The sequence below is a fragment of the Periophthalmus magnuspinnatus genome, chromosome 15, assembly GCF_009829125.3.
Source record: "Periophthalmus magnuspinnatus isolate fPerMag1 chromosome 15, fPerMag1.2.pri, whole genome shotgun sequence".
NCBI classification, from domain to species: Eukaryota; Metazoa; Chordata; class Actinopteri; order Gobiiformes; family Gobiidae; genus Periophthalmus; species Periophthalmus magnuspinnatus.
In genome coordinates, this window is record NC_047140.1 from 29,559,772 (window position 1) to 29,586,051 (window position 26,280).

The following is a 26,280-nucleotide window of genomic DNA, read 5'->3' on the forward strand; positions in this document are numbered from 1 at the left end:
CATCATTCTAAGGCGATGGGGCCTATACATGTTGAATTGTAAGACATTGTGCTGAAAGTCTGCAGCAGCCTGCAGCAGAGCATGCAAATGTAGATTAGGGGCAAATGCAATTGGTCCAATTGTATTTGCAAGTCTAACTTTTAAAGCTTGACTGTATTCATTCTGTTTTAACTTTTACTTACATCACTACATATGAGAGCAGTATCTGTACTTTCTTCTCCACTATATTTTGAACAAGACTGAGAAGTAAGAAATATGAATTCAAAATACTTCCACTTTTTACTCTTTAAGTACATTGTTAAACAGGTACTTTAATACTTTTACATAAGTATTTTTTTCATGTGATGCTTTAACTTTTACTTGAGTATTTTTTGCTTTGGTATCTGTACTTTTACTCAAGTGACATAATTGAGTATTTCTTCCACCACTATTTGAATTAAATGTAAACATAACACCTGATATGAGTAATCCACATGCACAAATGTGGAGAAGCAGCAGATAAAGTGGGGGCAGTTACTAAAAAAATCCTGTTTTAGTAGTTTGTTTACATAATATGATATTTACCAGATGCTGCAATCACTTTCCATGTCCAATGCAGTCCAAAAAAACCCCAAACAAAACAAAAAATAAATAAATAAATAAATAGTAAAAAAGTCCACTGCAGTAAAAAACTAATAATAAATAAATAAATAAATAAATAAATAAATAAATAAATAAATAAATAAATAAATAAATAAATAAATAAATAAATAAATAAATAAATAAATAAAAATGAAAACAAATTTTAAAAATAATTTAAAAAAATGTCTACAGCAGTCAAAAAAACAAAACAAAAAAATAAAATACATTTTAAAAAGTCCACTGCTGTTAAAATAAAATAAAATAAATAAATAAAAATTTTAGTCCACTGCAGTCATCAGACCTGCAAACACGCTCCTTTCCGACAGAGGGCAGCACTCGGTTAAAAAGGGAAAAGTTGTTCTGGCCGCACTGCGCATGCGCGGACTGCATTCAATATGTCGGCGCCCTGCAGCAGTCTGCTAAATACAAAAGTACTTATGAAACAGGCGTTAATAACGGAACCTGATTGTGTTTCAAGTCAACAAAGGCGTAAATATATTTCATTTGAGCTTTTATGTTGTTGTAATATTTAAATAAGTCATTTGTAGCACATAGCCCTGCATTTCAAACATGAACACAGGGAAAAACAGAAAGGTGTTCACTTCCATTATATTTTTGAATTATCGTGTAAAATATATTTAAAATAGCTCTGCAGAGGTGGTTTTTACTTCACTTGCTCCATTTATCTTATTGAAATTTGAGATTGTAAAATGGTTTGGAGGTGTTACCCATCTTTTCTCCAAACACTCAAGCTGGTTCTGAAACCTTCTTTATTAAACATACACCGTGAAGTCTACAGGAAAAGAAGACTTTTAGATGGACAATTGCAGAATGCTGTTTTTAAGAGAACTCTACAAACCACTGCATCACTACTGGCGCCCAGGATTCTGTCCCTTGAAGAGATTTTTGCCAGGACATCTCTCCAAGACTATCTGAAACAGGTGGAAAATGAGTATAATGACTGTCTGAATACTGTCAACACCAATGAGACACAAGAAGAGGAGCAAAGAGCCAAGCGAACCAAAGTGTCCTGCCTGAGTCCAGTCATACAGAGCATCAGAGACCTGAAGGCAAAAGAGAAAGAGATGGCTGAAACAGAGGTTCTGCTCAAAGGTGAGTGAAGCAGACAGTGTCACAGAGAAAACTCCAGAAACATGGGCAGGTCCCATGAGACACATGTGAAGTTTCACTGTGTTTTTACAGATGAAGACCAAGCACTCAGACAACTGGCAGAACAGGAAAGAGAGGCCTGTTTGCACGACATCCAAGTTTTCAGACAAAAGGTACAAAATGACCAGACCAGTTTAAGAGAAGTGAAACACTGAACAGGATTAACACAACATCACATGATCTGATCTCTGGACCTTTAAGATTATGTAACTGCAGTGGTGGAATATAACGAAGTACAAGTAGTAGTAGTTTGTACTAATTTTTACTTTTACTTCAGTACATTTGAGAGCAGTATCTGAACTTTCTACTCTCTACTCTATTACATTTTGAAGAGGACTGAAAAGTAAAAGTATTTTTGTTATAGTTTAAGAATGACTTTAAACCAAGTTCATAATTTGAGCAAATAAAAAACACAAATTAAATGAGCTAGGAAAAAAAATGCATTAAGTTGTTTCTGTTGAACAAAATTCAGCACAAATCAAAATTGGTACATTTAAATCTTTATTAGATCTAAAACTCTGCTCCAAATACCTTTACTTTTTACTCTTTAAGTACATTATTAAGCAGGCACTTAAATACTTTTACTTAATTCGTTTTTTCATGTGATACTTGTACTTTTTTGAGTATTTTTTGCTCTGGTATCTGTACATTTACTTAACAAAACTGAGTACTTCTTCCACCACCGTTTAAATGACCACACAATCTGATAGGAGTACTCTGAGGGACTGTGGTCAGACGGTTTTGCTGTTTACATAGATTTTTTTTAGTCTTATTACTCCAAAAATCAGATAATCAGACTCTGAGTGATCATGTGACCGCAGCCACGATAACACCCACAATGCATTATTAGATTGTGGATCTGCTGATACCAGAGGAGGATGCGGATCTAAACGACCTCGTCCTGGAGGTCACTGCTGGGGTTGGGGGTCAGGAAGCGATGCTCTTTACTGCAGAGGTAAGAACATGTTTATCCTATCAGTATGTGGGAATGTTTTACACAATCAATTCTACATTAGTATTAATAATGACTGTGTCTTATTTTCTAAAGGTGTTTGACATGTACCAGGGTTTTGCTCATCACCACGGCTGGTCTTTTGACGTCCTGGAGTACATGAGGAGTGATTTAGGTTAGTGGCACAGTGAGAGAATATGAGTCCGTTAGATAAGATTTCAAACTGCAGGAGAAGTGTAGGGCTTTAACTTGAAGCAATAACATAACACAGTAGATCAGATTATGTGTTAGTATTATATTTAAACACATATTGGCTGTTTAGTTGTTGGTCTAAATAATAATGAAATAACATTTTATGCAGAAAAATATTCCGTTTTGAACTTGCTGCACAGGTGGGCTGCGTCGAGCTTCAGCCAGCGTCAGTGGAGATCAGTGCTATAAGAAAATGAAGTTTGAGGCGGGGGTCCATCGAGTACAAAGAGTTCCCAAGACGGAGAAACAAGGCCGAATGCACACCAGCACTATGACTGTAGCTGTACTACCGCAGCCTACTGAGGTAACTGCTGTATGATCAATCAATCAAACTTTATTTATAGAGCCCTTTACAACTCTCAAGGTGACCAAAGTGCTTTCCAATAAAACTAACATAATACAAGAACATCCAAAACAAGAATATTTAAGAGTTCTAGAAACATAAGGATCCTGTTTGAGACGTTATCTGCTCCCATGACTCTTAACTCTTTATGTAACATGTACTTTGACATCTGCTCTTGTGTGTCTGTAGATTTCTTTCAGCATAAACCCCAAAGACCTGAAGATTGAAACTAAGAGGGCAAGTGGTGCAGGAGGTCAGCATGTCAACACCACCGACAGCGCGGTCCGAATAGTCCATCTGCCCACGGGTAAAAACATAAACACAGGAGTCACAGCAGTAATAGTCACTTTTATACATGTATGACCATTTACCAGTGGTGGACAGAGTACTCAGTTGTGTTACTCAAGTAAAAGTACAGATACAGAGGTAAAACGTTACTCAAGTAGTTTTTTTTTCAGATGATACTTTTACTCAAGTGCATAGTGTGCAGGTGTGTTACATTTGCATTTGTGTTATTGTTGCTGCTCTTTTCCCTGTTTTGTAACTATTTAACATCAACCTGACGAGGAACTGAAGATGTAAATGATCCACATTGGCTCTAATCTTTAAATATTAACATTTTTATATGGTAATTAATATGTGCTGTCCCTTTAGAAATAAATCAAATAAGATAAATTAACAAATTAACAACATTTGTGCAAAATACATTTACTCTTAAAGTACATTTTTAAAGTGTAAATGTGGTGATATTGATTTAAAAAAAAATATACATATTTTGTTCAACAGTAAAAATATGAATTGATTTCTTAATTTTTCTCATGAATTTTTATGTGTTTATTTTTGTTTTGCTCAAAGCCGAAGCTTGAACTCGAAAACTTTAGTCAAGATGTTTCCACAAACATGATAAAAATAACCCCTCAAATCATATGAAAAGTACTTTTAACTTTTCAGTCCTGTTCAAAAATGTAGTGGAGTAGAAAGTACAGATACTGCTCTCAAATGTACTGAAGTAAAAGTAAAAAGTATCCACTGTAAAATGTACTTAAGTAAAGTCCAGATACCTAAAAATTCTACTCAAGTACAGTACTTTACTACTTGCACTTTACCTTCCACTGCTGCCATTTACAAACGTACATTTCCTTTCGAAGGTGTGGTTGCAGAATGTCAGCAGGAAAGGTCCCAGATCAAAAATAAAGAAACAGCCATGAAGGTCCTTCGAGCCAAACTGTACAGCATGAAACTGGAGGAGGAGACGAGCAGACGGTACCAGCAGCGTAAAGTACAGGTGAGACACGTAGACCTGTCACGGTAATCACAATATATCGATTTAACGTTCAGTATGAGAATAAATGAAAGCTGGAACGATATGTTTTTGGGCTCAGTATTTATCATGTGCACATTTTTTCTGCAATAATGGGGAGATTTTTGTTATTTAGAGGGTTGACTATGTAACTTCTATGGCTAAATTAGTTTCAATATTATCGTTTATTGTGATATTTCTCTATAATTTCTTATCGGGATAGGTCTAGAGACACGGTGGGAACAGGGGAGAGTATCTGCCAACAGACTATGTTTATCAGTTTTTGTGTTTTTTGTTTTTTTTTTAGGTTGGCACGAAAGGCAGGTCAGAAAAGATCAGGACGTACAACTTTCCTCAAGATCGCATAACTGACCACCGCATTGGCATGACGGTGCATGACCTGGAGAGTTTTCTACGCGGAGAGGATCTGCTGGATGAGATGAATTCCTCGTTAGAAGAATTTTCCAACCAGGAGGCGCTCTTAGAACTGTTGGGAGAAACTGATCAAAGCTGAAATAAAATTGGTTTATGTTACTGTAAATAATTAAAAATGTAATTATATAAAGTAGGCGTATATTTGCTTATTTACCATGTCTTGCATTTAATTTATTTGGTCTTATTTTACGTTTAAAAGGCCCGTGATGTTATAATGTTGTTTCCTCGTCACAAACAGACCTGGAGTTGTGTTTTTTTGTTTCATTCACACATGTTTCATTCACACAAACCCTGCATATTAAGTCTGAGTTCTTCTCTCAAACAGAAAACACTTTGTTCCACCTTGTGATGTCATCATGTGGTAATACAGAAAGGGCTTCATGGTGTTTTTAAACTCCACACACCTTCATTAGAATCATTTGGATTGTTTCAACTCTGGAATATCCAAATGCTACTGAACTAAAAGTGAAAAGTGGGCGCTGACTTGGAAATTACCATTACATGACATCACAAGGTGGAACAGAGCGTTTTGAACTTTGGAGATGTGGATGAAAAAAAACACAACTCCAGTATGTTTGTCATGCGGTAACAACATTATAACACAACTTAACGCTTACAACAGTCAATTTTGTGCAATATAGCCCCTTTAAACTGCAGAAACAGCCTTACACCACAAAAACTACATTACCCACAATGCCTTAATCTTCCTCAGGTTGATGAATCGAGCCCAGAATAATCGAAAACATGACTTAAAGCTCACAAGAGTCAATTTTGTGCAATATAGACCCTTTAAACTGAAGAAATCCTTACACCAGAGAAACGACATTACCCATAATGCCTTCATCTTCCTCAGGCTGAATGAATCGAGCTCGGATTCATCGATCAGCTCCGCGCTCGTGCTCCCTTTTTCTTTCTCACTCCTGAATCGCGCATCCTGCCCATGATCCTGCCCTTAGCTAGGCTTCAGAGGAGTTAGCTGCCTTTTTTGTCGAAGCAATCTCTCTTATCTTCAACAAAAAGACGCCACTTGGTCCTAAAATAGCAGCATGTTTGGGAAATTGGAAATAAACTCTTGTGGATTTGGTGTAACTTTGACCCGTGCGGCTGGACGGATCTAAGCGGCTCATGTGTTTTTGTTTCTGGGGGAGATCTGGACAAAGCAGATGTTTTGGAACGTTTCGTTTGCACATCTCTGGCGTTTTTTACATCTGGCTATGAACTGAATTGTTGATCTACCCGGGTGTAAAGCGAGGAAGAGGAGCGGGCTTGGGTTTATCTGTGTTGGAGGAGTAAGTTTGGATCCCAGTGATGGCAAACGAGCCGATTATACTCAACGTCTATGATATGGTAAGATATACAGGTTACAGACTGGTAAGAGGACAATACCTGAAGATAATGTTTGTTTTGTATGTTAAACTTTGTATTTTTTCAGTTTGTAGCCAGGGGCGGCGCCAGGAGGGGGGCTCGAGGGGGCACCAGCCTCCCCTAGAATGACCTATTCCCCCCCCCCCCAGAGCTCCCTCAAACATTTTTACCTCACTTTCATATCTATGTAGTCCTTCAGTCGTCCAGGTCTGATCTGTAGTAAAAGACAAACTTAAATCTGTCAACTGGACCAAATGTTGTAGGATAGAAGACGTTTTGCTGCTCATCCAAGCTGACAAAACTGAAGAAGAGGCGAAATGTCCTCACTCCTGCAATGTTTGGTCCAGTTGACAGATTTAACTTAGGCTTTTACTTTGTCCAGTTGACAGATTTGATTGGCTTTTACGATATCTCACATTCATAGCACATCCAGTTTAGATGAAAAATGTTCAGATGGTTCAAATTTTGAGTGTTCAAAATGAGACTACAGTTAAAAAAAACCAAACTACTACTTTTTAGGAATGGGGGTGCCTAAAACATAATCTGTCCTCCATCTATGACCCACATCATCAGACCCAAAGAAAACAAAAGGAACAAAGGGAACAATAGGGTAAGACTGAATCTGAAGACAACAGCTGTTTACAGTTTCAGTGTAGTTAGCTCCTCCCTTCAGACAGATATAAGGCAGTGTCCAGCAGAAATCTGACCAGAACTGAAGAAGCAGCTTGGATTAGCAGCGAAACGTCTTCACTCCTACAACTTTTTGTCCAGTTGACACATTCAACATCAGCTTTTAATACTTTTTAGCTAGTTTAAAACAGCGATTCGAACATGATAGCTGGCGCCGGGTACACTCTGTTGTTAATAGGCTCTAAATTAACATTTTACGGGAGCCCCCCCTTAGCTCCTCCTACCAAAAATGTCTTGCACCGCCCCTGCTCGCTGCACACTTTCATTTTCCTGTGTGTGTCATTTTGCAGGAATGGGTATCCGCTCGTGCTGGCTGTTTATATTTTGAATTCTTTGATAACGAATCGTGCTTTAGTGACAAAGATCCACAATAAGACATAAAGTTAAACAAATATATTAATATATATTTGTAAAACTAGCCACTATTTCACAAATTTTAGGCTTTTATACTTGTGTCTTCTTTGTCACTGCCACAACAGTGTCCTCTGATCCTCTCTCATCAATGCAAAGTGATTTTTTTTGTTTTTTATTGCAAAAGAGCAGGCTACTTCTAAGCATGAAACAACAGATCTATAGATTTCCTCACAAATCTTGCTAAGGTTGTATAGATTATCTTTAATTTAACTCGTTGTACTCGTGTAAGGACTGAACAGAGCTAAGCAGTGACCTCTTATGGTTCTATGGTTCTAAGCTGCTATCGCTAAATCAACCGTGGGCAGGTCAGGTGTCCCGGGCCAGCAGATGGTCTCACAGCAACGGGACGAATACTTGGAAAATGTATTTAGTTACAGAATACTGAATACCTGCATTAAAATGTATTTTGTAATGTATTTTGTGTTCTGTTACATGGATTAGTCAGAGTACTGTGTTTTGAATAATTAGAGTACTTTTACGCAGAGTTGCTTTATATTATAGTGTAAAAAACATGACAGAGGACTCAAAAAAACGACTTTATTTTTATCACTGATTAGAGAAACAAAATTTACACACGCCTCATCACAAGAGCTGTTATTTTCTTTATTAAAACAGCCCAATTTAAAGCCAAAATTGCGAGATCAGGTCCCACAATGCATTCCTTCGATTTTACAAAAGCTGATAATACTCAACCGGTATGATATGATATGTAAGTTACAAACATTTTTTTTGTACGTTAAACATTTATTCAGTTTGGAGCCAGGGGCGGTGTCAGGAGGGGGGCTTGAGGGGGCACTAGCCTCCCCTAGAATGTGTCAACTGTGTAAAAAAAAACATGACAAAAGACTTAAAAAAACAACTTTATTTTAACACTGATTAGAGAAACAAAAATCGCACATGCCTCATCACAAGAGCTGTTATTTTCTTTACTAAAACAGTGAAGTTTAAAGCCAAAATTGCGTGATCTGGTCCCACAAACATTACTTCGATTTTAGAAACAGAGTAACTGTACTTTGAATTAGAAATGGGACGATATTGAAATTTGGCGTCACGATTATCATGGCTAAAATAATTGCGATTAACGAGTATATCACGATAATTATTCAAGTTAGTGACGGTTTAAAAATGTTCCCGATCATCAGGGAGAAGTAGGTTTGTTCTGCATGTTTTTGTTGCCGATTCTCACGATTATATAGAACGTCTCACGGATAATCACTGTCTCCTCTTTTTATCATGATAAACGATATTATTGGTTATTGTCCCATCCTTTTTCTGAAAACCATCAAATGAAAGAGTAACTGCACCAAAATACCAGTACTACAGTTACTCAAATTTGTATTCAGAATATGTTTTTTCAGTACAGGTGTTCAGTTACTTCCCAACACTGTGTCTGATTACATCTACTTCTCTTTGTGTTTGACTTGAGTCAGTGTGAGGTCATCAGGGCAGTGCCGTCATCAGGGGCCACAGCTGCTCCAAACTCACCGTTGTGTCATTCTTATACGTCGTAATCAATTTAAAGATGTTCATTTCATTTTCACGTGTCTATATTTCTACAGAGAGACGCCAAGGAGAGCTCTCAAGACAATACAAACAAAAAGAAACAAAGCAAATAACTGCGTAGGTCCATTTAAAACATTAAAAACAAGAGCAGGTGTGATTATAAATGTTTATCTCCAGGTTATTAAAGTGCATTAGTGGCACCGATCTATCCAGTTTTGCACATATTTCAAATATATTCCAGTTTTGGGAAGTAAAATAACCTTTTTTTTCCCATTTTAGTTGTAGCACGTCCAGTTTTTTAGGAATGAAAACCAAATAAAAATGAAACATGACTGGTTTCTGAGCAAACTGATGTAGGTCAACTTCAGTAAATCTACATATTTTCTTCCTAAGCGACGTTTATTACTATATAATTAACTGATTTTGATGTTAATTTAACCTCAGTTACAGATAAAAACCTTTGTTATTTGTCTGTTCTTGTCCTGATTAAAACCGCTTCTGTCTGCACCCCTGACCTCTCCCCTCCTCCACACTTTATCGATGCTTCTCTTTTATCTTCCTCTCCTTGTCTTTTGTCTCCTCCCTCCTTCTTCCTTCACTTCCCCTGCGTTCTCCAGCCTCTTCTCTCCGTTCCCCACGCACACTTCAGGGCTTTCATCTGCCCCGCTCTGACTCTTATGAATGACTGCAGTAGTAGTGACCCAGTAATAATGTTAGTGCAGGCGAGCGCACGATACACGGCTTTATTTAGTTTGTATTGACGGGGTTTCCCTTTGGATGAAATGTGTAACACTACAGAGGTCATGCATTGAATATTGAACACATATATGCATACGTTTAAAAAAAAAAAGTGCCTCTACATTCACTAGTGGCACAGAATTATCCGCATTATCTGTTTTTTGTGGTTACATTTCTCTCCATGGAGCTGTTGTTTTCGCTCCACAATAATTACGTCTTCCACACACAGGCTTACATACATTATTTAACGTGAGAAAGGTTCAGTTGTTGGCTAACGTTAATTGATTTTTTACAACTGTTTACTTGATGTTTATGTTTCAGTCGCAAGGCACAAACTAAATAGAGTTGTAGACTTTTATATTTGGTATTATTTCACATTTTAGATTAAGTTTAGAGCTTTTACGGGAGAAAATGCCATTGCTAACCATTGACCATAGACTGTATTTATAACTGGACATAGCTAAACTGCTAGCCGCCGCTTTCCAAACAGGAAGTGATCATGGACGCGCTTCCGGCTCCATCGACTCTGGCTCCAATTCACTTTCTATTGAACAAAATGTGTCCCCTCTCTCTGTAACTGCTGCTGTCAGACTCATCATTTTGGTCTTAGATGTTCGTATTAACCCGCTCTACATGATCCTGGCATTTTTATTTCGCTATTGAGTATATAAATCATCATCCAAAACCATTGATTTGTCCAAGTTTTATTCAAGAAATGTCCCAAATGTCCTTATTTCTGACCAGTCTGACACCCGCCAACAGTAAAGAGAGCCATATTTTGTCATTTTGCTCAGTTAAAATACAGAAAACCGTGCTTCAAAGTCACCGTAAGGCAAAAAAACTGACAGATTATGACCCACAAGTGAGTCAAGTTTGGATAATGTTATTCACAGTTTTATTTAGACCAGCCGTCCAAACCCAGGTGTGTCCCAGTTTTACATGTTCAAGCACAGGTGTTTTTATTGCTCAGAAATTCCTTGGACACATGCATTGCTACTATGAGTGGAATTGCCTCTCACAGATCTGACCCGTAAGAACCTCGTGTGTCACTTTCTTATCTGTTTTAATGCAAAAGCTCCATGTCTTTGTTCAGGGGTCTGATTTTGACATTTGTTTGTACTTTAGCAATCCTAAAAAGTGTTTGTTTAAGGAAGTGCTTTAAAAAAAAAAAGGAAATAACTCTCTACGCAAATGTTTCCTCGTCTGCAGCGAATGTCATTGCAGGAAAACGTATCTCGGTCCTCTTTGTGGAACGAGTTTAAAGTTTTGCGCGTGCCTGCAGCCGTATTCAACTATAACTCTTACATCTGGGAAGTTTGCAGATTATTCCAGTTCATTTGGTATTTGCAGTAATTCATTTAAGCCAAACAAAGCTTAAATGAATTAGTGCGTACTGGCCTGTCAGAGCCTGATTTTGCACAGAAAAACAACACGGAAAACCTTACGTAAAAGTCAAAAACAAACTTCTCACTGGTGACTGAGCCGATGCAGTGGCTGATTCACTCATTTTGTGGATCAATGCTCTCCTGGTTTTCCTTTTTGTTGTTCAAGAAATGGAACAATAAGCAATAACGCTCATCGTGATTAAAAGAGAAGACAATAATCGTGATAATCGGCAACAAACATAACTCCCATTACACCACCAGAATGTGCAAAGTAACAAAGTAAACAAAGTAAAACAACAAAGTAAAATAGTTGTTTAAACACAGAACTAATGTCTTTTTAACTGACCCATATAGTCATGTAAAGTATATTTCCATACAATTTCCATATAACCGTCCGCACTTTTAATAATTGCTGCGATATTACTGTCCGACGCAGATAAACCGTGATAAACGCGACGCAGGATTTCAGTATAGTTGGATGCCATTTTGTTGCTGTGTCTGGCTCTGTGCTGCTCTAAGTGGATTTGCTGTCGAGCTTTGAGTGCTTAAGCTCGGTCCTTTTAATGAGACTGCATTACCTTCGCCCCACCTGTCTGCCCCAGTCACTCTATATCTGCCCCCCCTGCGCTGCACTGTGCTCCTTTGGTACCTTTGCCTGTCACAATAATCACTAATATTGACTTATTGATCATTATATAAAAGCTGGAACTATATTTTTCGCGGTTAGTATTCATCATGTGTACATTTTCTTTGCGCTGCTTGGAAATTTTGGGTTAAACGATAAGATTTAAGCTGTCAAACGTTGAATTAATCACTTTTAATGACTAATTACAGACGCAAAATAACAACTAAAGTGTTTTTTTTCTGCTGTTTATTTGTTGCAGCTCATGTTTTTTAGCCATATTTTCGATTCAGAATGGTTTTGTGGGTTAAATCTGCTCTCAGTGGCATAAATCTGCTGCAATATTATCGTTTATCGTCTATATTTACTTCAACGATATATCAAACTTCAAAATATGTTATATGACAGGCCTATCCTCACTGATGTGTAAAGAACAGGTTAGTTTACTGAGCTGAAATAAAGAAAAACACAAGTAAACACGTGAATGAAGCATTGTCGAATAAAAATAAAGAGCATTTTAACTATATATTTGAATTACTTTGCAGCGAGAGACTATAGCGAAACCATATTTAGTAGCTAAGGTTTTGCAAGTCTGGTAGCGTTTCCTGATCTTATACTGTAACAAAGTGCAACACATTAACCCAGTTTTACGTGTCTGCATTTATCTTGCTCTGCATCTGTTTCCTTCCTTCGCAGTGTTAGTTTTGTTCACGTTGAGTCTCTGTTTGTGACTTTATTTATCGCATACTTGCCTCTAGATGTCACGTTTACTGCGCGCTCGTCTCTAGATTTTATGTTTATTGCGCTGATCTCTAGATGTTTTGTTTATTGCAGGCTCTTGATATATTGCTATTGTAAATTCGAAGGCAGTAAACGTTGGCGATGTCCACTGTGTCGTCATTCACAAGCTCACGTGAATTTATCTCCTCCCTCCGCACGCTCTTCTTCTTCTGTGGCTTTGAGGCGGAGGAGCGTTTTAACAAGCTTTGAAGTAATGAGGTCTGAGATAAGAGTCTTATTTCACCTCTGAGTGGGAGGAGGAGGAGGGCTAACGAAGAGCCTTTCACCGAATGCTACAATTATCTATTTTTAGAGTCTCGTTTTGTCACAATACAAACATTTTGAACTCAATTTTACTTGTATCAGTGCTTATGTTTTTTTTATTTATCTTTATTTCTACAGGGAGGGCCCCTTGAGAGAGCTCAGACTATGTTTTTCAAGAGCACTGAACAATACAAATAAAACAAACAAATCAAATAACTGTATAGGTCCATTTAAATCTTTAAAAACAGGAGCAGGTGTGATTATAAATTTCTATCACTGGATTATTAAAATGCATGAGTGAAAAACAGGTACAGGTGTGATTATAAATGTTAATTATTATGTTCAACAGATACATTGGGTCCCCCTGTATAAATAAATAAATAAATAAAGAAGAAAGAAAAGATAAAAATGTATTATTATGAAGAGATATGTATTTCAGCAACACGTTTTTGTCAAGCCAAGATATTTATAAGTGGTTCTTCTTTTTATCAATGTACCATTTAGTGTATAAAGATTTGTAGCTTGCACATCATTTAAATGTTTTTTAGAAAAATCCTATGCTTCGTTTTATTTGCATTCAATGATATTTTAATATTTTTCAGGGAATTTCCCGTTAAAATCTTGCTACAGTTTGTAAATCGCCCGATCAACAGAGGGAGGCATCACTTGTGTATAAATGTTAGAGGCTTTCTCTTAAATTGCAACCAATGGAATTAATAAATATAGTAAAAGTAACGGGCCCAAAGTTGAGCCTTGGGGTGCTCCTTTGCTTAAAATACATTAAAAAGAGATTTAAACTCCGCTACTACTGCTTGGGGTTCTGTTTGAAAGTTAATTTTGTGTCCAGTTACATGTAGCACTGTCATGTTTCAGACGCTTCAAGAAGTTTTTATGATCTACTGAATCAAAAGCTTTAGTTAAATCAAGAAACAGAGCTACACAATCTTTCCTGTCATCAAGGGCTGTGAAAATGTGTGAACTTTTGTGGTTGAGGTGACAGTACTGTGCCCTTTTATGAAACCCGATTGACAGGAGTTCAAAACGGAGCATGTATTTAAATAAACTGTGACCTGATTTGCATCTAACTTTTCTAAAACTTTTGCAAGACATGGCAATTTAAATATTTACATGTTTAGTTGTTTATGTAAAGGAAAAGCTTGTTCTGTTTTCCATAATTCTGGTATAACTTCCATTTGCATTGATACATTAAAAATATGTAATAGAGGTTGAGTTAAATATAGGATTCCTGCCAAAATGATGATAAAAACCCAATTTTAGCCAATATAATGTAATAGAAAGTAATGAACAAGACCAAATAATAATAGTTCTTTTAATAACATGTGGTCTTATAGCAGTTATGACATAGACGGTTCTAAAACTCTTAAGATCCAACTTTTTTGTAATGAATCTTTGTTCAGTTGAGTACTTAGTGAAGCTAGTCTTATTATTAATCGTCTGGGTATTTTTTGGACAGTACTAGTCTATTCTACACCTTTGTGCATTGCAAATGAATCACAAATCACAAACGCATAAACCAGACATGCCCAAACTGTGGCCCAGGGGTGAAATGCGGCCCTCAGACCAGTTTTTCTCGGCCGTCAAGCTTCCAGGTGATTGTCCCATATTACTTTAAACGGTAATTTTGACTGTACATTTCTGAAAATCTACTTTAACAAGCCCATATCAAATATTTAATGTGTCCTATTGAGGATGTAAATATGAATTGTTATTATGGATATTAATAATTATAACTTTAACAGAGAATATTATGGATGAGCAGGGGCGTCAACAGAAATTTGGGGGGCCTGGGGCATTAAGCCTCACATGGGCCCCCTGTAATACAAATTAATAGGAAAACGGTACAATTTTGGGCCCAGGATAACAGACCGCTTTGTCCCCCCCTTTTGTCTCCCCTGTGGATAAGTCGTTTATTTCTGTACATTCAGGTGATATAATAATCATCTTTGTTGGCGATTATCACGATTATATAAAATGTCAACCCTTTTTATCACGATAAACGATATTATTGTTTATCATCCCATCAATACTATAGATAAGCAAACAGTTGAAGATGTATAAATAAACTCTAGAGTAGTAGTAGAACATTTTAAGTTAATAAAAATACACTTTAGCCGTAGTTTGTTTTACCTAGCAACAGTCCAGCCAATGAGCTTCCGGACAACTTTGCGTGAGAAGGGTGATTTAAAAGGTGAAAGGTGACACCGGGGATGAGTGGTGCTGTGATCAATTATTGATTCGTAGTTTCCTCAGGAGCGTACTTCTTATTGCATGTTTGTGTAACTGATCCTGTGTGAACCGTAGAGTCACTGGGGTCCCGATCTTTCAGTTTGGATCACGACACAACTCAAAAATTGCTGGGTTTAGACGACAAAACGCAGCATTTTAGGAGGACAGCTAAAATTAATATTGTTACACAGTTAGTTTTTGTGGTAATAAAGTGAGTTTTTCGATTCTAGTCACTAACAAATTACCAGTTTCTACATGTAAATTGACTTTTTGCATATTTCCTGGCAAACTACAATGCAATAATCAGTAGAAACAAACCGTCTCTTGCTTCCCATCTGAGCTCATGACATTATCACATCCTAAAATCTGAAAACGGAAAGCAACAATAGAAAGATTCCCGCACTCTTGTCTATTGGAAACGTTGCTGCTTCCCTGTAAATAACGCTCACTTTTGTGTGTGGGGGGTCTTTCTATTTTAGACTTTGACGAGCATCACGCACGCCCTCTCCAACGCACCTGACTTCAGAAATATGATGTGCCAAACAACCTCTTTATCTCAGGATTGTGACATAACTATAACAGGAATTTACAAAGAAAGTTTACTCGTGTTTATTTGTTTTAATCTGTTTTTGCAGTACTGGATCAATGAGTTCACCACCTCTCTGGGCATCGGGGTTTTTCACTCAGGGGTTGAGATCTACGGAAGAGGTATGTTATGTTCTGAAGTATCCAAAATATATGTATACTGTTTTATTTTTTGGTTGCTCAAATCTCTTTTTTTTCCCCAAATGTGTCCTCAGAGTTTGCTTATGGCGGACACCCGTACCCTTTCTCAGGAATTTTCGAGATCACACCAGGAGACGCAATGGAGCTCGGTGATACTTTCAAATTTAAGTGAGTTTTTATGGAGTCAAACCTTCTGAAAAATAAAGTAATGTGGACATAAACAACCTGATAGATAAAAAGCATTTTACATTTACAGTAACGTTTTTGGAAAATAGCTCGACTTGACGTGTTTTTGCTACTAAAATCCTCACTTTTTGTTGTTAAATGGCCCATAATACACAACTTTCTGATCTATTTTATAATGTTTCCTCATCACAAACAGACCTGGAGTTGCGTTTTGTTTGGTTGTTTTTGTGCATATTTAAGCTGAGTTCTTCTCTCAAACTGAAAACACTCTGTTCCACCCTGTGATGTCATCGTGTGGTAATACAGGAAGTGCTCCACTGTGTTTTTTAACTCCACACACCTTCACTAGAAATATTTGGATGATTTCAGCCCTGGGATTGCCAATCTCTATTAAACAAAAAGTACAAGGTAGCTGTTAATTTAAAAACTATCACTTCATGACATCACAAGGTGGAACAGAGCATTTCGAGCTTTGGAAATGTGACAGAATAATAATAAAGTGTTGCTCAAACATGTGTGAATGAAACAAACCACAACTCCAGGTCTGTTTTTGAGGAAGTAACATCATTATAACATGGTTTAAATCTCACTTTAATTATGCAAATATCAGTTTTAATCTTGATATCCTTAACCTAAAATTGCTTTAATGTATGAATGTTATATTAATTCATGAAAATATTTTTATTTTGAACTTAGAAGTTAGTTAGTACTACAGTGTTACAGTTGCATCAAACTAAAATGTCAGAAAAAACACGTGGAGAAGCATGATTTAATTTCACAGTTCAATCTTGAGGGAATGCAGAACTTGTGTGCTGGAAAAAGAACGCTCTCCTCACGTGTTTGCTTTTTAATTTCTGAAGTATTACAAGTTACCTTCTCCAAAGAGGTCAGGATTTTTATTGTTATTTTCATCAACTTGGTTCTTGTGGCTTGTGCCGTAACAAATTTACCCTGACGTTGAGCCAGCAGTGAACAGTAGACATTGATTTTCACTGGTGTTTATGGGTCTGGGCCATAGACTGTTTATATAAATGGACATAGCTAACCTGTTAGCCGCCACGTTCTTTTTTTTGTGATTAAAATATTGTTCTCAACTGCAGCTGTACAGATTACAATCCAATTACATTTTTCCCCCTTTTCAACCCCCGAGATGGGCATATACACAGAATAGACACATTTGCTAGTAATATTAATAATAATAATAATAGTAATAATAATAAATACACAATAAAGACAAAATAAATACAAATTAAACATATAGAAATAATGCAATGCAATAATAATAATAATAATAATAATAATAATAACAGTCATAATAATAATAATAATAGCAAATAATATAAAAAGTAAAAGCCACCACATCATCGGCTCCAATTCAGTTTACATTGAAAAACCTCTCTCTCTGTAACTGCTGCTGTCATTTTGGTCTTAAAATGTTCATATTAACCCACTCTACATGATCCCAGTGTTTTTATTTTGTCCGTAAATCAAGATATGAACATTAATCGCAGACATATCAGGCGCCTTCTTTTCCCGAGGTCTCTCCTAATAGCGTTAGCAACAGCTTTGATTGACAGCGTTGCTAAGCGCCCGCTCCCTGCTAAACCAGTGGTGCGGGCGGGAAGAGACGTTACCTTCAACATCCTCGCTCCGGATTGGCTTTTTGGTTGCTTTGATACTCGCAGTCGGAATCCTAATATAGAACTTGGCTCCAGATTCACCTCTATAACTGCTCCAGTCTCGACGAGCTTCATTTGACTGGAGCTGAACGCTGTGGGTGACGTCACACTCCCTTAGTCTGCTTCTTTTTACAGTCTATGGTCCGGGCAAATGTGGAGACTGTATAATTCAATATGTGTGAGGATTCCTACATTCATCTGAGTGGAGTTCTGGGTTACTTCTGCTCTAGTTAATTTGCGCTGTGGCTCGGGGCTCTCCCTGAAAATACTCCGAACACACAAGAGGATTTTACCTCACAAAGTCCCTGTGAGTGTGTGTGTGTATCTACTGACAAGATAAAATATTGTTTTTTAACTTGTGGAGAGGAATATGATTAATCACTTTTTAGCTTTTAGGGTTTGTGAGCTACGAAACAACCAGGTAATGTAGTGTTATGTTGCGGCTTTGGGCAACAAGGGCCAAAATGCGTCTTTTTAAGAGGTAGTGTGGAAATTGTGGAGGTTTTTTGGAAACATTACTTCCATCCCTAGATATGAAGTGAAAATGGCCAGAATATAGTGAAAATAACTTATTGTGTAAAGCATAAAAGTTGATTATATTCACATTGTTGCTTTGGTTCTCAATCCGTTTATGAATCAAAGTTAAATCAGCTCCTTCGTTTAGGCTCGCAGATTCTACAACTGAAACTACCTTGTGTTTCTGTCTATGTATTGATACTTTGCAGTAACATCCTGCTGGGGGTGTTCTGTGTGTATCTCTATGGTGGAATGTTTTAACATAATGCACACAAGAGCAAAACAAGAGCTAACACTGTCAAAAAATTGTCTAAAAACTCAAGGAAAAAATGCAAAAGGAGCCTGTGATCAGTCCGAACGTTCATGATCCAGTTTAGTTTAATTTTATGTGTGAGAGACTTGTTTAACAGCACAAATCATGTCACCTGTTGTTAGTTCCAGGTAGACCAGTTCTTTATGGTCAGATTGTGTTATAATAAACCAGAGATTAAAGTCTAATAAACCCTCAGACAGAGCAGAGCCTACACTTAGCACCACACCCCCGGGGAACGTTGATGACACCAGCTGCAAAGTATCAGTACGGCAGCTAATGGAAAGTCATTACATACACTGCGTTCCTCTGTGTTTTGTTGTAGCTTTTGTTTATTTTGACCCTTTCTTTGTGTGTCCAGAGAGGCCATCCTCCTCGGCAGCACGGACTTCACAGAGGAGGATGTGGAGCGGATCGTGGAGGAAATGGGGAAGGATTTCAAAGGAAACGCCTACCACCTCATGCACAAGAACTGCAACCACTTTTCCTCCGCGCTGTCTGAGGTACGTCACATTCAGACAGAGATAACACGAGCTGCTCCTGTGTCCTACGTTTTCGGGAGCAGACGTTTATCGTTGGAGAGTCTAAGGGAGTGTTAAGGTCATGTATAGGGGTGTACAAAACACAAAATTAGTGTTCTGAATACTTATTTTTGCATGTTTTTTTTCTTTCTTTGGTAAAGGTTCATTCTGCCTTCTCTTCTTTTCTTTTCAGACCTGCTATATATATTTTGGTTACTTCCTGTGTCTTTCTCAGAACCCTCACATGATGGTGTAGTTCTGCTTTACTTGGTTTTGTCAGACAGTAGGGGAATCTTACTACGCCCCCTACTGTCTGACATCTTCTCCAGGAGTGTGATAAGTTGCACGCTTCCTTGTCGCGATTCATGCTCCTTAGACTTCGATTCCGGATCGCGATGGCCTCTCCGATCCAGCGGCGGTGACCCTGGCCTGACCCCTGTCTCACAAAAACAAGATCTCTTTCTAAGTTGTTTTTGTACGTGTTACTTCCTGCACCTGCCTCCTGCCTTTTGTCACTCTAGATAAAATATGCAAAATGACACAGTTGTCTTTTATGAAAGCTCCGTTACCTCTGTGGGTGTGAAATCGGCTTTTCTGGGTGTGCCTAATGAGCCAGCGTCTTACTGTCAGTGTCTTTAACGTGGATTAAGAAATGCACACAGGCTTGGACATGTAAACACGCACTAACACACGCACACACACACACACACACAGAGCACTTCCGTCTCTATTTAATCTGAATCTATTTAACTTTGGCTTTTGTTTTTGTCTCAAACTTCAGCCAACTTTTTAACCTTTTCACCCCATTTTTGCATAAGGTGTACAGATACATATGAGGATTTTTTTTTTTATTTCTGGATAAAAAATGTGCCCTTCTTTAGATTTTCAGATAGGTTCATAGTCCAGAGCATCATCTCCTTCCATCCCTTCTTCAATCTCAGCATCTTTCACCACAGTTCCTATATCTCTTTCTCAGCAAAACATGTAGCATTATATTGTGACTTCCCATCCCTAATCCTAAGCCTGTTCATTTTTGCATTAGAAATAGGAAGTGAGCATGGGTTCGCTCGACTCCAATTCGCTTTCTATTGAAAAATTGTCACCTTTCTCTGTCACTGCTGCTGTCAGACTCGTCATTTTGGTCTTAAATATTCATATTAACCCGCTCTACGTGATCCTGGTGGTTTTATTTTGGTATTGTGTCCGTAAATCAAGATATGAACATTAATCAAAGACAAATCAAGCGCCTTCTTTCCCTGAAGTCGCCTCCCGTAGCATTAGCGGACGGGAAGGAACGTTACTTCCAGCACCCTCGCTCCTGATTGGCTCTTTAGTTGCTATGATAGTCACAGTCGGAATTCCAAATATGAAACTCAACCTCAAAATCACCCCTATAACAGCTAGCCTCGACAAGTTTCATTAGACTGGAGCCGAACGCTGTGGGTGACGTCACACTCACTCAGTCCACTTCTTTTTACAGTCTCTGCTTCTACCACTTACTTCCTTCCTGACTTTTAACTGTTTCTAAATTATGCAGAGCAGCAGGTTTCACTACCACACGTTTAATCCTTACTAAAAACCTTTTCTCACAGATTATAACCCGCCCTTTTGTGTTCTCCTTCATAATTTCTTTCTTTCGTGTACACAAGAAAGCAAAACATGCCAGTGGTGCTTCATAAGTCTCACTGTGGTTCAAACGGGGTCCTTCCTCCCGGATCCTCAGAAAACCTCCAGCACGTCAGTCGCTTTGATGTTTAATTAAAATGCACGGTTTGTTTTTGGGGGAAGCCACTTTATCCCATAATAATAATAATAATATCAACACTGTCAGAGCCGTGTGGAGATAATTGGCCTCATTAAACACCGCGAGCAAGGAAGAAAACACACAAAATGGCTTCTGATTTGGGATGCCGTTTGTGTTTCAGAGTTGTTGTTTTCTTTGTGTCAAAACCAGGCTGTTACGACCACGTGCTTCTTAGAATTCAGCTCTACACATAAAGAATATTCACATGTTCTCTCACTAACTGGAACCATAATAATTTGTGCAGCTCTTCATTACCTGTCTGTTTTTATAATGTGATGATGTCATTATCTGATTTAATGTGGAGTTTTATGGCTGGTTTGAAATCACAGTACATTTATTGGCCTGTATTTATGACCTATGGAGGCAGAGAGAAGTTTATTCAATACATATGCCCCGCTGCAGATAATGTTGTGTACTTGAATACAGAGGATTAAGCCTTCATGCTCCCCTAAAACTAAACTAAACTATTTTCTTAAAGGTCCTATATTACACAAAACTGACTCTTGTGAGATTTAAGCCATGTTATAATGCTGGTACCTCCTCAAAAACACCTGGAGTTGTGTTTTGTTTCATTCACACATGTTTGAGTCACACTTTATTATTAGTCTGTCACATCTCCAAAGCTCAAAACGCCCTGTTCCACCTTGTGATGTCATGAAGTGGTAGTTTACAGCTATGTTTCACCTTTAGTTCAGTGGAGATTGGCAATTCCAGGGCTGAAATCAACTAAATGATTCTAGAAATGAAGGTGTGTGGAGTTTAAAAACACAGCGGAGCACTTCCTGTATCACCACACGATGACATCACAAGGTGGAACAGAGTGTTTTCAGTTTGAGAGAAGAACTCAGCCTAAATATGCAGATGTTTGTATGTTAAACATGTGTGAAGGTATGTTTTGATGAGGAAACAACATTATAACATAGACAGGTTACAGGTTTTATATCATTTTCCATTGAAGAAGAAAAAAAACATGCTCGACAGTGGTGACAGTGGTAATAACATGAGCTGAAAATGTTGAAGTTCTTTTTGAGAGATCGATTCAGGTTGAGAACATCTTGAATTAAATGTTTTTCAGATAAAATTGGGGCCAGGTTCAGAGCGTTGGACATGTTCCGAGGAGGGAAAGTAAATGGAAAGATACTGAGATTTAAGAGGAACTTTACACAAAGAGAAGGAAGTGTGAGAGAAGAGGATACGAGGAGGCACAAGGTCGAACAGAGTGTTTTCAGTTTGAGAGAAGAACTCTGCCAAAATATGCAGGTTTGTGTGAATGAAACAAAACACAACTCCAGGTATTTTTTGAGGAAACAGCATTAGAACATAGATCAGAAAATGGTGGAACACAGGTCGTTTAAAGACAATCCAGAACGTAAAAACAAGTTTGCGCAGCTCTTAAAACAACTTGTAATGTTCTCGTACATTCTATTCCCTTTCCTAGATCTTGTGCGGCAGAGAGATCCCTCGCTGGGTCAATCGTCTGGCCTACTTCAGCTCATGCGTGCCGTTTCTCCAGAGCTGCCTGCCCAAAGAGTGGCTGACCCCCGCGGCCCTCCAGTCCAGCGTGAGCCAAGAGCTGCACGCGGGAGGCCACCTGGAGGAAGGAGAAGACGCCGCCGCCACCGCCTCGCTGGCCTCCATGTCGCCTTGCACGCCGACCAGACCCAGCCCTTCGACACTGCCCCGTCACCCCCGACACCCTCAGCCGCGTCGATAGGGGGGTGCTCTGCGGGGGATTGACTGAGTTTTGTCAGGTAGTATAAGCAGTCGCAAGAATCAGTGGCTGCAGATCTGATGTCATTGCTGTAGTTTAAGAAATTAATCTGCTCTAAGAATGTCAGCTGGAAGGAGCAGCACAAACGGTTGAAAAAAATGCTGGATTTTTATCGTTCCTCGCTGATAATGACACAAGAATATTTTTTGTAGGAACTTGCCAACACTGGTGCAAAGGTCTTTACATTTCGTAGATGGCACAGTGCAACAGGTCAAAAACTTTCCCGGAGAATCACAGTAGTAACAACAGTTTCTTTCATTTACTTTTTATATTAAAGTACTTCAAACTTATGTAAAAAAAACAAATACTATGTTCACTGTATATGCAAGTTTAGTGAAATTAAAAACATACTATACTATTTACTTTATAAAGAACCTCAAAAGGCCTTACATTTCGAGATGCAGATGCTCTCAAGAGTTCATATTGTAGTTGTAGTTTCATGCCGATTGTCGATATTACGTAGGAAATAAGAGGGTAGCTTTGCTCATAGACTGTATATATAAGTGGGCATAGCTAACGTGCTAGCCGCCGCGTTGCAAATAGGAAGTGATCGTGGACTGCACTTCCGGCTCCATCGAAAAATTGTCTGTAGCTGCTGTCATTTTGGTCTTAATTGTTCGTGTTAACCCGCTCTACATGATCCTGGTGTTTTTATTTTATTAAGCGATTGTGTCTGTAAATCAGGATATGAACATTAATAACAGACAAATCAGGCGCCTTCTTTCCCCGAGGTCTTTCCCGGTATGCTTAGCAACAGTTTTGATTGACAGCGTTGCTAAGGCAATGCGAGTTTATTCGTACAGCACAATTTGTAGACAAGGTAATTCAAAGTGCTTTACAAAATAAGAAAGACATTAAAATCACACAAATCAAAACATAAATAAGCGTCGGTTCCCTGCTAAACCAGTGGCGTGGGCGGGAAGAGGCGTTACATTCAACAGCCTCGCTCCGGATTGGCTCTTCGGTTGCTATGATACTCGCGGTCGGAATTTCGAATACAAAATGGCCGCTGTAACTGCCCTAGCCTCGATGAGCTTCGTTTGACTGGAGCCGAACGCTACGGGTGACGTCCACTTCTTTAAACAGTCTGTGGTTGCAGCAAATCTTTTTCTACATCACCTCAAATTGTAAATCTGTTTCTTGCTGTACAGGCCTATTTACAAAGGTCATGTTTTTTTACATTCCAACTAAAATAGATAATAGTTAATAGTCTCGTGACCTTGTATGATGCTGCCTTTTCACCATGGTGGGTCTCATGTGGATGCTCTAGACACGAGCCATGTGATTTTTACAACAGCTGGACAACTGACAAGTGTTTTGTATCTATGTGGTATTACTAACGTTATTGCCTAAAGGCCTTTTGTGTAAGTGAGATTCAACTCAGGATGTAAACGGGCTTTTTAATATAATTATTTTATCCTGTTGCTTAATTTTCCCTCTTTTTTGTAAGATAATAATCACTCTGAAGCCCAGTTTTATACTCTGTGATATGAAGATGAGATTTTGTTTATGGCTATTGTGGATGCAAATGTGTTTCTCTGTTTCCTGTGTGTGTGTGTGTGTGTGTGAATGCAGATAAGCCAAGTTAGACGGCGTTTCCCAGCACAAACACAAACTCAAAGATGACTGAGAGTTTACTGTTACTTTAACCATTCTGGGTTCAACACTTTGGTTCCTCATTTTGGTTTCATTTTTTTTCCTTGAAGCCGTTTGCTGACCCGTGTATGTATCAGAAAACTGCCCTCTGTTATTGTATTATACCGTGCAATACTCAATGTTGGCAGTTGGCACCTCCTACTGGTCATGTCGGACTAAATAAACACAGAGAAAGAAATATTTTGCAGTTTTTATCAAGACCAACCACCTGCCTTTTAAAGAGGGGGTATTACTGTTTTCAATATGGACTTTTTGTAGCTTTTCTGCCATGTTTTAACGTTGTTCCTTCATTAAAAACATGCCTGAAGTGGTTTTAAATGTCATCCATGCATGTTTGAGTAGTTAAGCGATCTCTCCTGCAACGTATCCGAACCTTCTTTACGGTTCTCTGTGAAATGGGTTCAAGGCTTCACCCACAATCCTCCATCACCCATGCTCCCACGTGACAATTCTCCATAAATATACAAAAACATGATCGAAAACAATGCAGTACAGCTTCACAAACCTGATGCGATGTGCGGTAGTTTCATTAACGAGACGCACGGTGATTGTAACGTGAAGGGGGAGTGGCTTTTGGTTTCTGAACGACAAAAACGAAACATGTTAATACCTCGTTTTTGGCAAATATAGCATTTTCAAAACAATAAAAGGAAACATGTTGATCTAAATATGTTATGTTTGCAATTAATACCCCATTAAAGTAAAATACCCCCTCTTTAATTTATCCCAGTTCATGCATTTTTTACTTTTCCTATGCCAAAGGTATTGTTACATATTTGTTTGTTTGTATTTGTATGTGTTTAGCAAAAATGTATGTTTTTTTTGTTGTATTTGTTCAAGTCATGTGTTGTTAATGTAAAGTTTTTTTATGTTGTTCACTTTGTAATCTTTTGCACACCTTTCCGAGCTCTGAGCAAAAGTAAACCATGACTTAACTTCACCGAGCCTTCACTGGAGCTGCGCAGATTTTTACCCAGTTAAAATGTTATTAAAATTACACTTATATTGAAGCGGTGTTACTTTATTTATACAAGTGTAACTATTCAGATTTTAAATTTTAACAAGATTATTATAGGTTAAGAGAAGGGTTTAGGTTAAAGGTCCTATATTACACAAAACTGACTCTAATGTTTGTGTAATCCCTGAGTCGTCCAGGTCTGATCCATTGTAAAAGCCAAACGTAAAATCTGTCAATAGTGAAGATATCTGGCTGCTCGTCCAAGCTGCGTCTTCAGTTCTGGTCAGATTATTGCTGGACACTGCCTTATATCTGTCTGAAGAGAGGAGCTAACGACACTGAAACAGCTTTTGTTTACAGCTCAATAGGCTGGGTCTATTAAGCTAGACTAAGTGTGACCTGTGGCTGAGTCATACTTATCATATTCATACTGCTTTTAATGGATGTTTTCACACCTATTGACACCCTGGCTAGCTATATTGTTCTCTTTGTTTCCTTAGTTTGCTTTGGGTCTGAGGATGGAGTTATAGATGGTGGAAAGATGATGTCTAAGGCCAGGAGTAATCTGACCAGAACTGAAGAAGTGGCTTGGATGAGCAGCAAAATGTCTTCACTCCTACAACTTTTTGTCCAGTTTACAGATTTTACTTTTAGCTTTTACTATGTTATAAGTGTTATCTCCTCAAAAACAGACCTGGACTTGTGTTTTGTTTCATTCACACATGTTTGAGTAACTATTTTACTATCTATTATTAGTCTGTCTACATCTCCAAAAGCTCAAAATGCTCTATACCCCCTTGTGATGTCATGAAGTGGTAGTTTTCAAGTTAACAGCTCCTTTAGCTCAGAAATGATTGACATTTCTAGGACTGAAATTATCAAATTGATTCTAGAAATGAAGGTGTGTGGAGTTTAAAAACATAATGGAGCACTTCCTGTATTACCACATGATGACATCACAAGGTGGAACAAGTGGGGTTTTTTTCAGTTTGAGAAAAGAACTCAGACTAAATGTGAAGGGTTCGTGTGATAAACGTGTGAATAAAACAAAACACAACTCCAGATCTGTTTG

The 26,280-nt window shown here is 38.1% G+C and overlaps 2 protein-coding genes across 2 annotated transcripts; both read left to right on the forward strand.

Moving 5' to 3' along the window:
- The first annotated feature begins 1,009 nt into the window (after nucleotides 1-1,009).
- Nucleotides 1,010-5,165, forward strand: mtrf1l (mitochondrial translational release factor 1-like). Its single transcript, XM_033979340.2, has 8 exons — nucleotides 1,010-1,734; nucleotides 1,825-1,904; nucleotides 2,642-2,746; nucleotides 2,840-2,918; nucleotides 3,136-3,299; nucleotides 3,528-3,645; nucleotides 4,487-4,623; nucleotides 4,946-5,165. Exons 1-8 carry the CDS (start codon nucleotides 1,332-1,334, stop codon nucleotides 5,150-5,152), a joined length of 1,293 nt encoding a protein of 430 aa, XP_033835231.1. The 5' UTR covers nucleotides 1,010-1,331; the 3' UTR covers nucleotides 5,153-5,165.
- An 842-nt stretch (nucleotides 5,166-6,007) lies between these two features.
- LOC117382528 (deubiquitinase DESI2) lies at nucleotides 6,008-25,258 on the forward strand. Its single transcript, XM_033979732.2, has 5 exons — nucleotides 6,008-6,420; nucleotides 15,717-15,789; nucleotides 15,882-15,975; nucleotides 18,860-19,001; nucleotides 22,262-25,258. Exons 1-5 carry the CDS (start codon nucleotides 6,382-6,384, stop codon nucleotides 22,535-22,537), a joined length of 624 nt encoding a protein of 207 aa, XP_033835623.1. The 5' UTR covers nucleotides 6,008-6,381; the 3' UTR covers nucleotides 22,538-25,258.
- Nucleotides 25,259-26,280: the final 1,022 nt, after the last annotated feature.

Coding starts and splice junctions, on each gene's coding strand:
- mtrf1l (XM_033979340.2), top strand. CDS start 1,332: ATGGTTTGGAGGTGTTACCCATCTTTTCTCCAAACACTCAAGCTGGTT. Junction 3,300..3,527: donor TACTACCGCAGCCTACTGAG/GTAACTGCTGTA, acceptor GTGTGTCTGTAG/ATTTCTTTCAGCATAAACCC. Junction 3,646..4,486: donor AATAGTCCATCTGCCCACGG/GTAAAAACATAA, acceptor TTCCTTTCGAAG/GTGTGGTTGCAGAATGTCAG.
- LOC117382528 (XM_033979732.2), top strand. CDS start 6,382: ATGGCAAACGAGCCGATTATACTCAACGTCTATGATATG. Junction 6,421..15,716: donor TACTCAACGTCTATGATATG/GTAAGATATACA, acceptor CTGTTTTTGCAG/TACTGGATCAATGAGTTCAC. Junction 15,976..18,859: donor GGTGATACTTTCAAATTTAA/GTGAGTTTTTAT, acceptor TTGTGTGTCCAG/AGAGGCCATCCTCCTCGGCA.